The 15,788-nt window shown below is 52.4% G+C and overlaps 1 protein-coding gene across 1 annotated transcript; it reads right to left on the bottom strand.

Annotated features, from left to right (window-relative positions):
- Positions 1-8,796: 8,796 nt before the first annotated feature.
- LOC114811264 (homeobox protein HMX2-like) lies at positions 8,797-14,223 on the bottom strand. Its single transcript, XM_029063597.1, has 2 exons — positions 14,022-14,223; positions 8,797-9,347 (listed from the first exon to the last, which is right to left on the bottom strand). Exons 1-2 carry the CDS (start codon positions 14,221-14,223, stop codon positions 8,797-8,799), a joined length of 753 nt encoding a protein of 250 aa, XP_028919430.1.
- Positions 14,224-15,788: the final 1,565 nt, after the last annotated feature.

Here is a 15,788-nt window from a genome sequence, read left to right on the forward strand (position 1 = left end):
TGTGTGACTGTGGGCAAGTCATTTAACTTCTCTGTGCCTCCGTTCCCTCATCTGGAAAATGGGGATGAAGACTGTGAGCCTCACGTGGGACAACCTGATGACCCTGGATCTCCCCCAGCGCTTAGAACAGTGCTCTGCACATAGTAAGCGCTTAACAAATACCAACATCATCATTATTATTATTATTAAGCGCTTTGTGCCAAGAACTGTCCTAAGCTTTGGGATAGATACAAGGTGATCAGGTTGTCCCACGTGAGGATCACAGTCTTAATAATTTTACAGATAAGGTAACTGAGGCACAGAGAAGTTTAGTGGTTTGCCCAAGGTCTCACAGCTGACAAGTAGCGGGGGAACCCATGTCTTCTGATCCCCAAGCCCGGTCTCTTGCCACTAAGCCACGCTGCTTGTATCCACCCCAGCGCTTAGTACAGTGCCTGAATAATAATAATAATAATAATGTTGGTATTTGTTAAGCGCTTACTATGTGCAGAGCACTGTTCTAAGCGCTGGGGGAGATCCAGGGTCATCAGGTTGTCCCACGTGGGGCTCACAGTTAATCCCCATTTTCCAACTGAGGCCCAGAGAAGTGAAGTGACTCGCCCACAGTCACCCAGCTGACCAGTGGCAGAGCCGGGAGTCGAACCCCTGACCTCTGACTCCCAAACCCGGGCTCTTTCCACTGAGCCACGCTGCTTTGTGCCTGGCACAAAGTAAGCGCTTAACAAATGCTATAATAATAATAATAATAATTACTATTATTAGTCCAGTGCTCTGCACACAATTAGCGCTCGATAAATACGATTGAAGGAATGATTTCTTCTGGAAATTGGTCAGAGTTGTATTTTACCTAGAGGACCAAGTAGTCAGGCAACCTGGGTTCCAGTTCTCCTCTGCCACTTACCTGCTATGTGGTCTTAATCAAATCCCTTCACACCTCTGTGTTTTAGTTTCCTCATCTGGAAAATCTCATCCCCACAGCACATACGTATATAGCTGATATATCTGAGAAGCAGCGTGGCTCAGTGGAAAGAGCATGGCGTTGGGAATCAAAGGACATGGGTTCTAATCTCGCTCTGCCACTTGTCAGCCGTGTGACCTTGGGCAAACCACTTATCTTTTCTGTGCCTCAGTTACCTCCTCTGTAAAAATGGGGATTGAATCTGTGAGCCCCACGGGGGACAACGTGATCGCTTTGTATCTACCTCAACGCTTAGAACAGTGTTTGGCACCTAATCAGCGCTTAACAAATACCATAATTATTATTATTGTCTGTAATGTATTCCTTCATTTATTTACCTATTTATTGATATTAATGTCCATCTCCTCCTCTAGATTGTGAGCTCACTGTGGGCAGGGATGTGTCTGTTGTTATATTACACTCTCCCAAGCGCTTAGTACAGTACTTTAGACACAGTAGGCGCTCATTAAATACAATTGAATGAATGAATAAAGTGATTAAGTGCCTGTTCTCCCTCCCCCTTGAACTGTGAGCCCTGTGTGGATTAGGAATTGTGACTTTTCTCTTTTTTTTAATGGTATTTGTTAAGTGCTTACTCTGTGCCAGAAACTGTACAAAGTGCTAGGGTAAATGCAAGCTAAACAGTTGGGACACAATCCCTGTCCCACATGAGGCTCAAGTCTTAATCCCCATTTTACAGATGAGGGAACTGAGACAAAGAATAATAATGATGATGGTATGTGTTAAGCGCTTACTATGTGCAAGGCACCGTTCTAAGCGCTGGGATAGATGGCTCTGCCACTTGTCAGCTGTGTGACTGTGGGCAAGTCACTTCACTTCTCTGTGCCTTAGTTCCCTCATCTGTAAAATGGGGATTAACTGTGACCCTCACGTGGGACCACCTGATTACCCTTTATCTACCCCAGCGCTTAGACCAGTGCTCTGCACATAGTAAGCGCTTAACAAATACCAACATTATTAATATTATTGTTACAAAGTGATCAGGTTGTCCCACGGGGGGCTCACGGTCTTAATCCCCATTTTACGAGTGAGGTAACTGAGGCACAGAGAAGTGAAGTGACTTGCCCAAAGTCACACAGCTGACAAGCGGCGGAGCCGGGATTAGAACCCATGATCGCTGACTCCCAAGCCCGGGTTCTTTCCACTGAGCCACGCTGCTGAAGTGAAGGGGCTTGCCCACAGCAGACAAATAGGGGAACAAGAATTAGAACCCAGGTCCTCTGAATCTCAGGTTTGCCCATCACTTGCATTGGCCCAACGCTTAGAACAGTGCTTGGCACATAGTAAGCGCTTAACAAATACCATCATTATTATTATTGAACGCTTACTGTGTGCAGAACACTGTACTAAGCGCTTGGGAGAGGGCAATAGAAAAATCTAACAGACACATTCCCTGCCCCCAGCGAGCTTCCAGTTTACAGTGAGTCTTTCCACCCTGCTTCCTATTGTATTTTATTGTTTTGCCTCCAGCACAGTGCTTAGCTCCTAAAAAGCTTCCCCTTCAAACTGTGAGCTCGTTGTGGGCACGAATGTCTGTTCTGTGTTCTATTGTCCTCTCCCAAGCGCTTAATACAATGTTTTTCTCCCAGTAAGTGCTCAATAAATACGATTTAAATGAATGACTAATAAGCACTTAGCAAATACCATGATTATCCTTATTATTCCGCTTCATTCATTCACTGGTATTTATTGAGCGCTTACTATGTGCAGAGCACTGTACTAAGCGCTTGGAATGTGCTACTAGGCAACGGATAGAGGCCATCCCTGCCCAACAACGGGCTCACAGTCTAGAAGCGGGGAGACAGACAACAAAACGAAACAAGTAGTCTGGCGGGAGAGAGCTCGATCAGTCAGTCGATGGTAGTTGAGCCTTACTGTGCGCAGAACACTGAACTAAGCGTGGCAGTGCGGAAAGAGCCCGGGGCTTGGGAGTCAAGAGGTCATGAGTTCAAATCCCGACTCTGCCACTTGTCAGCTGGGTGACTGTGGGCGAGTCACTTCACTTCTCTGGGCCTCAGTGACCTCATCTGGAAAATGGGGATGAAGACTGTGATCCTCACGTGGGACAACCCGATGACCGTGTATCTCCCCCAGCGTTTAGAGCAGTGCTCTGCACATAGGAAGCGCTTAACAAATACCAACATTATTATTATTGTCTGTGCCTCGGTTACCTCATCTGTAAAATGGGGATTAAGACCGTGAGCCCCACGTGGGACAACCTGATTACCCTGTATTTACTCCAGCTCTTAGAACAGTGCTTGGCCCATAGTAAGCGCTCAACAAATACTATAATTATTAATGATTATTATTAACTAAGCACTTGGGAGAGTGCACGATCCAAAGAGCGGGCTCTGTCCATCCTCTAACGACATTCCAAATCTCCAGAGCTTGGCTGATGATCCTGGCCAAGGTTTCCTGACATTTCCGGCCGTTGATGGACAAGTTTGTGGCTCACTTAAAGCCTGTTTCTACAGGCTGATGAAGTATCTCCTGGCTCCTCTTTCCAACGATAGCTTGCCCTGTCAGTATCCCACATGTGTCAAGTTTTGAAATGTCCACAAGCCTTGAGAGAACAACAACAATAACAAAAAAAAAAAAAAAATTCGAGGAGGCCAGTGGTCGGGTGGGGGGTGAGGAGGGGTGGCTTTTAAAGAAAATAAGTTGAATCATCAACAAAACCATTAAGGCTAATGCGATGGACTTTAAGGAGCACAATCAATGCGGAGGTCTTTCAGGCCCGGATGGATGGATGGCAGGTGGAGGTGGGGGGAGGGGGTGGATCTCGCCTTCCTTTTTGGGGGGATTGGATTTCCGAGATTTGGGAAGGTATTAAGGAGTCTCCAGAGACTCCTGGGTGTGCTAGAGGCGCCTGCCACGGTCCGTTTCTTCATTCAATCGTATTTTCTGAGAGTTTATTGTGTGCAAATCACTGTACTAAAGGCTTGGGAGAGTCCAAATCAACAATAAACAGACACATTCCCTGCCCTCGGGAAAGTCACAGTCTAGAGCAGCCTGGCATAGCTGATAGAGCACGGGTCTGCGAGTCAGAAGGTCATGGGTTCTAATCCCCACTCTGCCACTTGTCCGCAGTGTGACTTTAGGCAACTCGCTTCACTTCTCTGGGCCTCAGTTCCCCCATCTTTAAAATGGGGGGTGAGACTGTGCGCCCCATCTGGGTCAGGGACTGTGTCCAGTTCGATTTGTTTGGAACCACCCCAGCGCTTAGTACAGTGCCTGGAACATAGTAAGGGTTTAACAAATATTATTATTATTATTATTGACGAACTCAAAGTCTGGAGGACGTAAGGGAGAGAGCAGTTGCCCGGTTCTTTTGGGGATCAATTTTCGTTGGAAAATGCAGGGTTGGTGGTCGGGGTTCAGGGGAAGTGGCAGCAACGAGACCCCTTCCCACCTCCCAAGAGCCGGGGTTTGGGGGTGGTGGGGGGTCCCCGCCGGCTCGGAATCCGAGAACGGCTACAAGATACGCAGCGTGGCTTAGTGGAAATAGCCCGGGTTTAGGAGTCAGAGGGCGTGGGTTCTAATCCCGGCTCCGCCACTTGTCAGCTGTGTGATTTGGGGCAAGCCACTTCACTTCTCTGTGCCTCAGTTACCTCATCTGTAAAATGGGGATTAAGACCGTGAGCCCCACGTGGGACCACTTGATTACCTTGTATCTCCCCCAGCGCTTAGAACAGTGCTTGGCACATAATAAGCGCTTAACAAATGATATCATTGTTATGAATTGGCCATTCCAAGCGCTTAGCCCAGTGCTCTGCGCACAGTAAGCGCTCAATAAATACGATTGAATGAATGAATTATAATTATCAGAATCGAAGCCAGGCTGCGAGTGGCTCGGGCACCCGCCTCCTGCTTTCGGGTCCCTGACCCGTGGAGCAGTCTGGTTCTGGAGCCAGATTGCGGGGGAACTCAGCCCTAAATTTCCAATTTGGCCCAGGCCCCAAGGACGTGAACCATCTCTCCTAACGTTTCCTGTCGCCCCACGTAGACGCCCTTCACCTCCACAGCAGGGACCTCCGTTGCCTTCTTGTTGTTGATGGTAATTGCTAAGCGCTTACTATGTGCCAGACACTGTACAAAGCGCTGGGGTAGATACAAGATAATCAGGTTGGACACGGTCCCTGTTCCACATGGACCTCACAAACTTAATCCCCATTTTACAGATAATAATAATCATGGCATTCGTTAAGTGTTTACTATGTGTCGGGCACTGTACTAAGCGCTGGGGTGAATACAAGCGGATAGGGTTGGACACAATCCCTGTCCCGCATAGGGCTCATAGTCTTCATCCCCATTTTACAGACGAGGTAGGTGAGGCCCAGAGAAATGAAGTGGCAGAGCTGGGATACGAACCCATGACTGTCTAACTCCCAGGCCGGTACGCTAACCATTAAGCCACGATAAAGCACAGAGAAATGAAGTGACTTGCCCAAGCTCACACAGCTGCTACGTTGTGGAGTTGGAACTAGAACCCAGATCCTTCTGACTTTCAGTTCTGTGGTCTATCCACTAAACCGCGTTGTTTCCTTTGTGGTCTCCTCCTCCTCCTTTCCCTTCCTCGTTAAGTGTGGTATTGGTTAAGCGCTTACTATGTGCCAGGCACTGTACTAAGCTCTGGGGCGGATCCAAGCCAATCGGGTCGAACCCAATCCCTGTCCCACGTGGGGCTCACAGTCTTCATCCCCATTTTACAGGTGAGGGAACTGAGGCGCAGAGAAGTGGAGTGACCCGTCCCAGGTCATCACCCCTATCAGTAGCCGTTATTGAGCGGCTGCTATGCGCCGCCCAGAGCTTCCAGGGCACGGTTTGGGCACGGAGGGGGCGAGGAGGTGGGAGAGGGCTCGGAGACTGGACGGGGGTGCCCACCCCAAGCCCCCGGACAGCAGAGGTAACTAGCCAGGCCCCCTCCCACCCTCCTCCTCCCACCCCCACCCAGCCCCGCTGGGATATGGAGGGGGAGGGGAAAAGGGGAGCGGAGCTGGGCCTGACTCTCCTAGGTCTAAACGATGCATGGGGGCGGATCCGGAATTGGAGAGAACCCGGGCCTGGGAGGCAGGAAGTCCTGGATTCGAATCCCGTCTCTGCCACTTGTCTGCTGTGAGACCTTGGACAAGACACTTTACATCTCTGGGCCTCAGTTCCCTCATCTGTAAAATGGGGCTTAAGACTATGAGCCCCATATGGGACAGGGACTGTCTCCGACCTGATTAGCTTGCATCTACCCCAGCGCTTAGAACAATACCTGGCACATAGTAAGCGCTTAACAAGTACCATAATAATAATAATAATAATTATCGGGTGGAGTGCGATAGGTTAGGACGTTGCTCGGGGTTGCAAGTCCCGGACAGCAATAAGCGTCTCCCCCGCCCCCTGTTCAACCTCCTACCCTAGCCTAAAATCTGCCTTCCCAAGGGCGCATTCCCCAAGACAAGTCTTTCCCCACGCTGGGCTTGGGGGAGGGTCAGGTCGGGGCCGGGCCTAGAATGATGAATACTGGTAAGGGCAAATTTCCCCCTCTTTCTCCTCTTTTTCCTTCTTCTCTCCCTCCTCCACCCACTTCTCCTCTTTCTCTTCTCCCTCCTCCACTTTCTCCTCTCCCACCTCCTCTTTCTCCTCCTCCACTTTCTTCTCTCCCTCCACCTCTTTCTCTTCTCCCTCCTCCACTTTCCCCTCTTCCACCTCCTCTTCCTCCTTCCCCTCCTCCTCCTCCTCCTCCTCTTTCTCCTCTCTCCCTCCTCTTCCCTCTTCTTCTCCTCCTTTCTCCTCCTTCTCCCCCTCCACTTCTTCTTCCTCTCCCTCCTCTCCGTCCTCTTCCTCTTCCTCTTCTCCCTCCTCCTCGGACGGAGCGGGCACAACATTTTACTTGGCGTCTCGAAATATACTTTTTCCTCTTTAGAATTATTCGGCAGTGGGAGAGAGTAAAGAGTAGGGGACGAGACTAGCCTCTAATGAACTATGTACTCCAAGAAAAAAAAAAGGCCAATAAAAGACAGTCGTTTAACATCGATTAAAAATCCCGTTTCAGTAGATTATTGCTGATTTTCCACCCCAAAATACCGCCTATTTCTCAAGGCGCTAAAGCGTGGTGAGGGGAGAGTCCTGACTGATGATTATTAATAGCAGTAACTGTGGTATTTGTTAAGGGCTTACTATGTGTCAAGCACTGCGCTGGATACAGCGAAATAAAATGAATCAGTAGGATGGAGAAGCGGGGTGGTTAAATGGAAAGAGCACGGGCTTGGGAGTCAGAGGAAGTGGGTTCTAATCCCGGCTCTGCCACGTCTGCTGTATAACCTTGGGCAATCCACTTGACTTGTCTATGCTTCAGTGACCTCATCTGTCAAATGGGGATTTAGACTGTGAGACCCCAGTGGGACAACCTGATTACCTCGTATCTACCCTAGCTCTTAGAACAGCGCTTGGCACATAGTAAGTGCTTAACAAATACCATTATTATAATTATTATTATTAGATAAGACACAGTCCCTGCCCTGCATGGGGCTCACAGTCTAAGGAGGAAGGAGAGCAAGCATCGAATCCCCATTGTAAAGAAGAGGAACAGTGAGGTCTGGAGAAAGACAGTGACTTGCCCAAAATCCCACGGCAGGCAAGTGTCAGAACAGGGATTTGAACCTCAAAATAGGGATTTGAACCTAGCTCTCCAGACTGCCAGACCCGAGTTCTTGTCACTGTGTCACGCTGCTTCTCAGAAGGAAAGCAGATTCGGTTAGGGGGGAAGAGAGAGCTAAGGATGCAATGAGCTGTCAGGGAAAATTCGGAATTTGGGGAAAAATTGGGGAGGTGGTCTGGCGATTGGCAGCAGTTCCACGGCCCCCGGCTCAGCTAGGGCAACTCCAGCTTTTCCGAAGGAGGAAAAAAGAACCTGGAGACTTTAAAAAGCATCCTTGGCGCGAATATCCCCCAAACCACCTTCTCCGTTGAACCCCGTTATATCAAGCAATGGTATTTATTGAGCGTCTACTGTGTGCAGAGAGCTGGACTCGGCTCTTGGGAGGGAATAATAATAATGAATCGACATGAATTAGCCCTTCTCTGGGTTTATCCGCGGTGGTCCCAAATTTCGGTATGAGAGAACAGGGGGGCCCGTAGAGGGGATGGGGGAAGCTGGGGTGGAGGGGGTGGGGGTGGGGGGAAATGTCCGATACACTTGGGAGACGGGAGCGCTGAAAATAAGGGGAGTGGGAGAGGTGGGAGAAGAGTCATGCTGGGAGATAAATACAACCGCTTCCCGGGAGGGAGTCAGGGACGGAGGGAGGGGAATTGTCAGAGGAGAAGGAAAAGGAAGGTTTTGGTGGGGGGAGAGAAAAAGGAGGGGCGAGAAGGATGGAGAAATGGAGAGGGGAGAAAGAAAAGGAGGGGGAGAGAAGGATGGAGAAGTGGAGGGGGAGAAAGGAAAAGGAAGAGGATGGAGGGATGGAGAAGTGGAGAAGGAAGAGAGGAAAAGGAGAGGTGAGGAGGGTTGAGAAGTGGAGAGGAGAGGGAGGGAAAGGTGGGGAAGAGAGGGATGGAGAACTGGAGAGGGGAGAGATGAAAGGGAGGAGAAAGGGATGGAAAAATGGAGAGGGGAGAAAGGAAAAGGAGGAGAAGAGAGGGATGGAGAAAAGGAGAGGTGAGCGAGGAAAAGGAGGGGGAGAAAGGGATGGAGAGGTGGAGGGAGAGAGAGGGGTGGACAGGTGGCAGAGGGGAGAGAGGGGTAGGCGAGGAGCGAGGAGGAAAGAGGAGAGAAAGAGGAGGAGAGAGATTAGGAAAGAGAAGAGGGGAGGGAAGGAGAAACGAGGTTATACATCTCCATCTACCAGGCTGAAGTATTTTCCGGGAGTGGGGAAACAGAGGTAGGGGACGGTGCTCCCGGGGTAGACGAGAGGCAGGGAGACGGGCAACAGGCAGCGGCTGAAGAAAGCCGAGTCCTTGGAGAGGCCGGGCAGGGAGAGGGAGGCCGCCGGGATCCCGGCGGGCTGGGTCCCGGGGGCGCCGTCGGGCTCGGAGCCCAGCTGCCTCTTCAGTTTGTTGCGACGGTTCTGGAACCAGATCTTCACCTGGGTCTCGGTGAGCTGCAGGGAGGCGGCCAGCCCGGCGCGCTCCGAGCTACTTAAGTACCGCTTGGCGTCGAAGGTCGATTCCAGCTGGAAGACCTGGCTTTTGGAGAAGATGGTCCGCGTCTTCTTCTTGCCGGACGCCGCTCTGCCCGGGGGGGCGACCCCGGGCCGCATCGAGGGGTCCGGGCTGCAGACCCCCGGCCGGGGCAATCGTCCCGGGGGGACCTCTGGCCCTCCGCCAGGGTCCTGGTCATCTCTACCCTTCGCTCCTGAGACCCCATCCGGTCTCTTCTCTGCAGGGGAGACAGACAATCCATCCATTAATTCATTAAGGATGGGATTTGTTAGCACCGTTCTAAGCGCTGGGGGAGCTACGCGCCAGTCAGGTTGGATATATTTCCTGTCCCACTGAATCTGCGGGGGAGACCGAGAATTAATTCATGATTATATTTGGTAAGCGCTTACTATGTGCCAAGCACCGTTCTAAGGGCTGGCATATGTACAAAGCAATCAGTTCGATTCTATTTACTGCTATTGTTCTCGTCTGTCCGTCTCCCCCGATTAGACTGTAAACCCGTCAAAGGGCAGGGACTGTCTCTATCTGTTACCCATTTGTCCATTCCAAGCGCTTAGTACAGGGCTCTGCACATAGTAAGCGCTCAATAAATACGAATGAATGAATGAATGAATGAAATCAGTTTGGACGCAGTCCCTGTCCCACATGGAGGTCACCCCAATGAGTCTCTTCTCTTCAGGGGAGATGGAGAAGTCATTCATGAGTATATTTGTTAAGCGCTTACTATGTGTCGAGCACTGTTCTAAGCGCTGGGGTAGACGCGAGGCAATCAGGTGGGATACGGTCCCTGTCTCACATGGGGGTCACCCCACTCAGTACCTTCTCTGCAGGGGACACAGAGAATTCATTCACGATTGTATTTGTTAAACGTTTACTATGTGCCAAGCACTGCTCTAAGCGCTGGGGGAGATACAAGGCAATCAGGCTGGACACAGTGGCTCACGGCCTCAACCCCCATTTTATTAATAATAATAATAATTAATGATTATGGTATTTGTTAAGCGCTTACTATGCCAAACATTGTTCTAAGCAATGGGGGGGGGTGGGTACAAGGTAATCAGGTTGTCCCACGTGGGGTTCACAGTCTTAATCCCCATTTTACAAATGAGGTAACTGAGGCATAGAGAAATGAAGTGGCTTGCCCAAGGTCACACAGCAGACAAGTGGCGGAGCCCATGTCCTCTGAGTCCCAAGCCCGTGCTCTTTCCACTGAGGCCCCAAAAATAATAATGATGGTGTTTGTTAAGCAACTACTATGTGCCAAGCTCCGTTCTAAGTGCTGGGGTAGAGAAGCAGCGTGGCTTAGTGGAAAGACCACGGGCTTGAGAATCAGAGGTCATGGGTTCTAATCCCGAATCTAAGTGCTTAACGATTGCCATTATTACTATTACAGGTTAGAAGCGAAGTGACTTGCCCAAGGTAACCCAGCAGGCAGGTGACGGAGTCGGGATTAGAACCCACGACCTCAGACTCCCAAGCCCGGGCTCTTGCCACTAGGCCAGGCTGCTTCAGGCAACTCGTCAACTGGACCAGGCTCCAACCCAGCCCCAACTTCCATCCTTCCTCCTCCGACCCCTCCCTCAACCCCCCTCTCCATCCATCCCCTCCTCCACCCCCTGCTCGCTCTCTTCCCAATCCCTCTCCATAATAATAATAATGTTGGTATTCGTTAAGCGCTTACTATGTGCAGAACACTGTTCTAAGCGCTGGGGCAGATACAGGGTAATCAGGTCGTCCCACGTGAGGCTCACAGTTAATCCCCATTTTACAGATGAGGTAACTGAGGGACAGAGAAGTGAAGTGACTTGCCCACAGTCACACAGCTGATAAGTGGCAGATTCGTGATTCGAACCCATGACCTCTGACTCTCAAGCTCTCCATTCCCCGCCCTCTGCTCCACCGGGTCCCTCTCCATAGCAGCGTGACCGAGTGGACAGAGCGCGGGCCTGAGATTCAGAATGTCATGGGTTCTAATCCCGTCTCCACCACTTGTCTACTGTGTGACCTTGGGTAAGCCATTTCGCTTAGAGCAGCAGCGTGGCTGAGTGGAAAGAGCACGGGTTTAGGGGTCAGAGGATGTGGGTTCTAACCCCAGCTCGGCCCCTTGTCTGCTGCGTGACCTTGGAAAAACCACTTAACTTCTCTGTGCCTCAGTTCCTTCATCTGTAAAATGAGGATTAAGACTGTGAACCCCCCCGCCCCGTGGGACAACCTGATTACCTTGTAATAATGTTCATAATGTTGGTATTTGTTAAGCGCTTACTATGTGCAGAGCACTGTTCTAAGCGCCGGGGTAGATACAGGGTAATCAGGTTCTCCCACGTGAGGCTCACAGTTAATCCCCATTTTACAGATGAGGTAACTGAGGCACAGAGAATAAAATAAAAATAAACTGTGGTATTTGTTAAGCGCTTACTATGTGCAAAGCACTGTTCTAAGCGCTGGGGGATACAAGGAGATCAGGTTGTCCCACGTGGGGCTCACAGTTTTAAGGAAGTGAAGTGACTTGCCCACGGTCACACAGCTGCCAAGTGACAGAGTCGGGATTCGAACCCATGACCTCTGATTCCCAAGCCCGGGCTCCTTCCGCTGAGCCACTACTGCAGCACTTAGAACAGTGCTCGGCCCACAGTAAATGCCTAACAAATACCATAACAATAATAATTATTATTCTCTGTGCTTCAAGTTCCCTCACCTGTAAAACGAAGATTGAGACCGTGAGCCCCACTTGGGGCAGGGATAGTGTCCTCCCCTCCCTCCCTCAGACTCTAAGCTCGCTGTGGTCAGGGAATGTCAGTTTATTGTTGCACTGTACTTTCTCCAATGCTTAATACAGTGCTCTGCACATAGTAAGTGCTTGATAAATACGATTGAACGAATCCGATTTGTTGGTATTTGTTAAGCGCTTACTATGTGCCAAGCACGGTTCTAAACGCTGGGGTAGACATAGGGGAAACAGGTTGTCCCACTTGGGGCTCACAATCTTAATCCCCATTTTACAGATGAGGTAACTGAGGCACCGAGAAGTTAAGTGACTTGCCCAAAGTCACACAGCTGACGAGTGGCCGAGCCGGAATTCGAACCCACGACCTCTGACTCCAAAGCCCGTGCTCCTTCCACTGAGCCACGCTGCTTCTCATGCCTGGCCCATAGTTAAGCACTTAACAAATACCATCATTATTAATTTTTTTTTTTACTTTTTCTCCTCCCTCCCGGGTTCCCGCCCTGTTTGCTTCCCCGTCCGCTTACTATGTGCGAGGTACTGTACTAAACAGTGTGGTGGATCCAAGCAAATCGGGTTGACTGGGCCTGGGGAGAGGGGAGAGGACGGGGGAGGAGTCCCCTAAGGAGGATCCGGGGCCCTTCAGGAGAAGGGGAGGGGGCGAGGTGGGGCTGAAAGCGGGCTCGGAGGGCGTCTAGGGGCAGGAGCAGGGGAGGACAGCCCAGGGAATAATAATAACTGTGGTATTTGTTAAGCGCTTACTATGTACCAAGCACTGTTCTAAGCGCTGGGGTAGATACAAGCTAATCAGGTTGGACCCATTCCCTGTCCCTTAAGGGGCTCGGAATCTTAATCCCCATTTTACAGATGAGGTAACTGAGGCACAGAGAAATCAAGTGATTTGCCCAAGGTCACCCAGCAGACAAGTGGCGAAGCTAGGATTAGAACCCAAGTCCTTCTGACTTCCGGGCCCAAGCTCTATCCCCTAGGCCATGCTCTTCTCCTTCCTACTGTGAGTAGCATGGGGGACAGGGACAATGTCTTATTTGACCTGATTATCTTGTACCTATCCCAGCCCTTAGTAGGGTGCTTCGCACATAAAAAACACTTCACAAATACCACAATCATTATTTTTACTATTTTCTAGCATGCCACTCTGTGGAATATCACAGAACTTCCATTTTCTTTGACTTTGCACCGGGTTAAAATAGCAAAGCAGATTCCTATGGTCTGCGCTAGCCCAGTGGGTTCTCCAGGGGATTCCAAAATTCTCCACAAGCACCTGATAGAAGAACAAAAGAAAAGTAGTTTGGGTTGAGCCCAACAATGAGTCTAGTTCAGTGTTCTCGCTTCCAACTGTAAGCTATAAACTGTCAAGATGGAGATGGGGGAGGAAAGAGAGAGGAGCAGGAGGAGGGGGAAAAGGAGGAGGAGGGGGAAGAAGAGGAGGAAGAGGAGGAGGGGAAGAAGGAGAATGAAGAGGAGGCGAAGAAAGAGGAGGAGGAGGGGAAGGAGGTGGAGGAAGGGAGGAAGAGGAGGAGGAGGAAGAAGGGGAGGAGGAAGGAGACAGGGAGGAGGAGGAGGAGGAGGAAGAGGAGAGGGAGGAGGAGGGGAGGAGGAGGAGTAAGAGAAAGAAGGGGAGAAAGGAGGCAGGGAGGAGGAGGAGGAAGAGGAGGAGAGGGAGGAGGAGGGGGAGGAGGAGGAGTAAGAGAAAGAAGGGGAGAAAGGAGGCAGGGAGGAGGAGGTGGAGAAAAAGGAGGAGGAGAAAGAGGAGGAGGAGGAGGAGTAAGAGAAAGAAGGGGAGAAAGGAGGCAGGGAGAAGGAGGTGGAGAAAAAGGAGGAGGAGAAAGAGGAGGAGGAGGAGAGGGAGGAGGAGGGGGAGGAAGAGGAAGGAGTCAGGGAGGACGGAGATGGGGGGGAGAGAGAGACCCCAGCTGAGCCCCGCGGGGAGGTGAGAGAGAAGCCTTTCAACCCAGTTCACTTGTATCCATCCCCAGCGCTTAGTACAGTGCCTGGCACGCAGTAAGCGCTTAACGAATGCCACAACTATTATTATTATTGTTATACCACAGTGCCTCCCGAGCTCTGCGCCGTCCTCCTCCTCCTCTTCTTCCTCCTCTTCCTCCTCTTCCTCCTCGTCCTCGTCCTCGTGCTCCCGGTGCTCCCGACGCTCCTGGTCCCGGCTTTCCTGGTCCCGGCCGTCCTGGTCCCGGTGCCGGCCCCTCGGGATGGGGGGCTGGCGGCTGGGGGTCGGGGCCGTCCTCCGGCGGGGCCCCCCGGGGTCGGGCCTCAGGATGCTGTCGATGGTGAAGGGCCTCGGGGGCCTCGGGGGCCGGACCCGGGGGTCGTCCAGCCGGGCGACCTGGCTCATCGCGGGCGGACCCAGGCGTCCCGGCCCTCCCGGCCGCCCAGCAGCTCATCCACCGGCCTCCGCGGACACGGTCACCCTCCACCCGGGGGGAGGGGTCTGCGGGCGGGGGAGGGGTCTGCGGGGGGGAGGAGGGGGGGGAGGAGGGCCCGGAGGGGGGGAGAAGGGGCAGAGGAGAAGGGCTGGAGCTCGGAGGAGGGGTCTGCAGGAGGAAGGAGGGGGGCCTTAGGGTGGAAGGGGAGAAGGGCTGGAGCTGGGAGGAGGGGTCTGCAGGGGGGAGGAGGAGGAGGGCCCGGGGGTGGGAAGGGGGGGCAGAGGAGAAGGGCTGAAGCTGGGAGGAGGGGTCTGCAGGGGGAGGGGTCTGCAAGGGGGGAAGAGGAGGAGGGTCGGGGGGTGGGCCCGGGAGAAGGGCTGGGGCGGGGGGAGAGGTGTGGAGGGGGAGGGGTCTGCATGGGGGAGGAGTCTGCCGGGGGGAGGGGGAGAGGGGGAGGAGGAGGAGGAGGAAGGGGGTCAGGGGAGAAGGGCTGGGGCCGGGGGAGGGGTCTGCAAGGGGGTGGGCCAGTAGGGAAGGAGGACAGAGCGAGAGAGAGGAGGGAAAGATGGGGAGGGGGCTGCGGGAGAGAAGAAGGTATAAGTGGTCCTGGGGGACAGAGGGGGCCGGGGGCTGGGGGAGGGAGGGGAGAGGAAAGTGAAGGGGGAGACATCAGAGGGAATCGAGGGGGCGGGGGGGCAAGAAAACCGGGAGAGACGGAGACCGAGACAGAGAGACGCCGAGGGAACCCAGGTGAGGGGGGGGAGGGCGGGGGGCAGGGAGGGGGAGGGGAGAGAAAGTGAGAGTGCTTTGAGGAAGAAGGGGCGGGGGGCACAGGAAGGCGGACCTTGGAGGGGGCGGGGGCAGAGAGGGACAGAGACAGAGATAAAGAGAGACAGAGAGATCCTCGGTAAAGGGGGCAGGGGAGAGAGGAGGAGGAAGGAAAGAGGGAGAGGAGAGGGGAAGAAGGGGGTTTAGCGTAACGGGAGGAGAGCAGAGGGGATGGGGGAGACGGGGGAAGAAAAGCTGGGGTGGGGGAAGGAGGAGGAGGAAGGAAGGCCAAGGCCCCTCCCCGACCCCCTCAATCGGACGAGGGCCGGGGCGGAATGGGATCTGGGGGACTCAAAAGAGGAGAGGGTGGGCTCGTTGTGGACAGCGACTGTCTCCCTTTATTGCTCGATTGTCCTCTCCCGAGAGCTTAGCACAGTGCTCTGCACACAGTCAGCTCTCTATAAATCGGATCGAAAGAACGAGGGGTAAACGACGTAGCCGAAAGCAGGGACAGGACAGTGAGGAGATACGCAGGTGGAGGGGGCCAAAGCAGGAGGGAGCAGATGTGGTAATGAGAATAACAATAATAATGATAGCTGTTAGCGTTTACTATGTGCCCATCTCTGTATTATTCAATCGTATTTACTGAGCGCTTACTATGTGCAGAGCACTGTACTAAGCGCTTGGAATGTACAATTCGGCAACAGGGACAATCCCTGCCCAGTAACGGGCTGCTACTGCTAATAATAATAATGGTATTTGTTAA

This window comes from Ornithorhynchus anatinus, chromosome 4 (assembly GCF_004115215.2).
Source record: "Ornithorhynchus anatinus isolate Pmale09 chromosome 4, mOrnAna1.pri.v4, whole genome shotgun sequence".
Classification (NCBI taxonomy): domain Eukaryota; kingdom Metazoa; phylum Chordata; class Mammalia; order Monotremata; family Ornithorhynchidae; genus Ornithorhynchus; species Ornithorhynchus anatinus.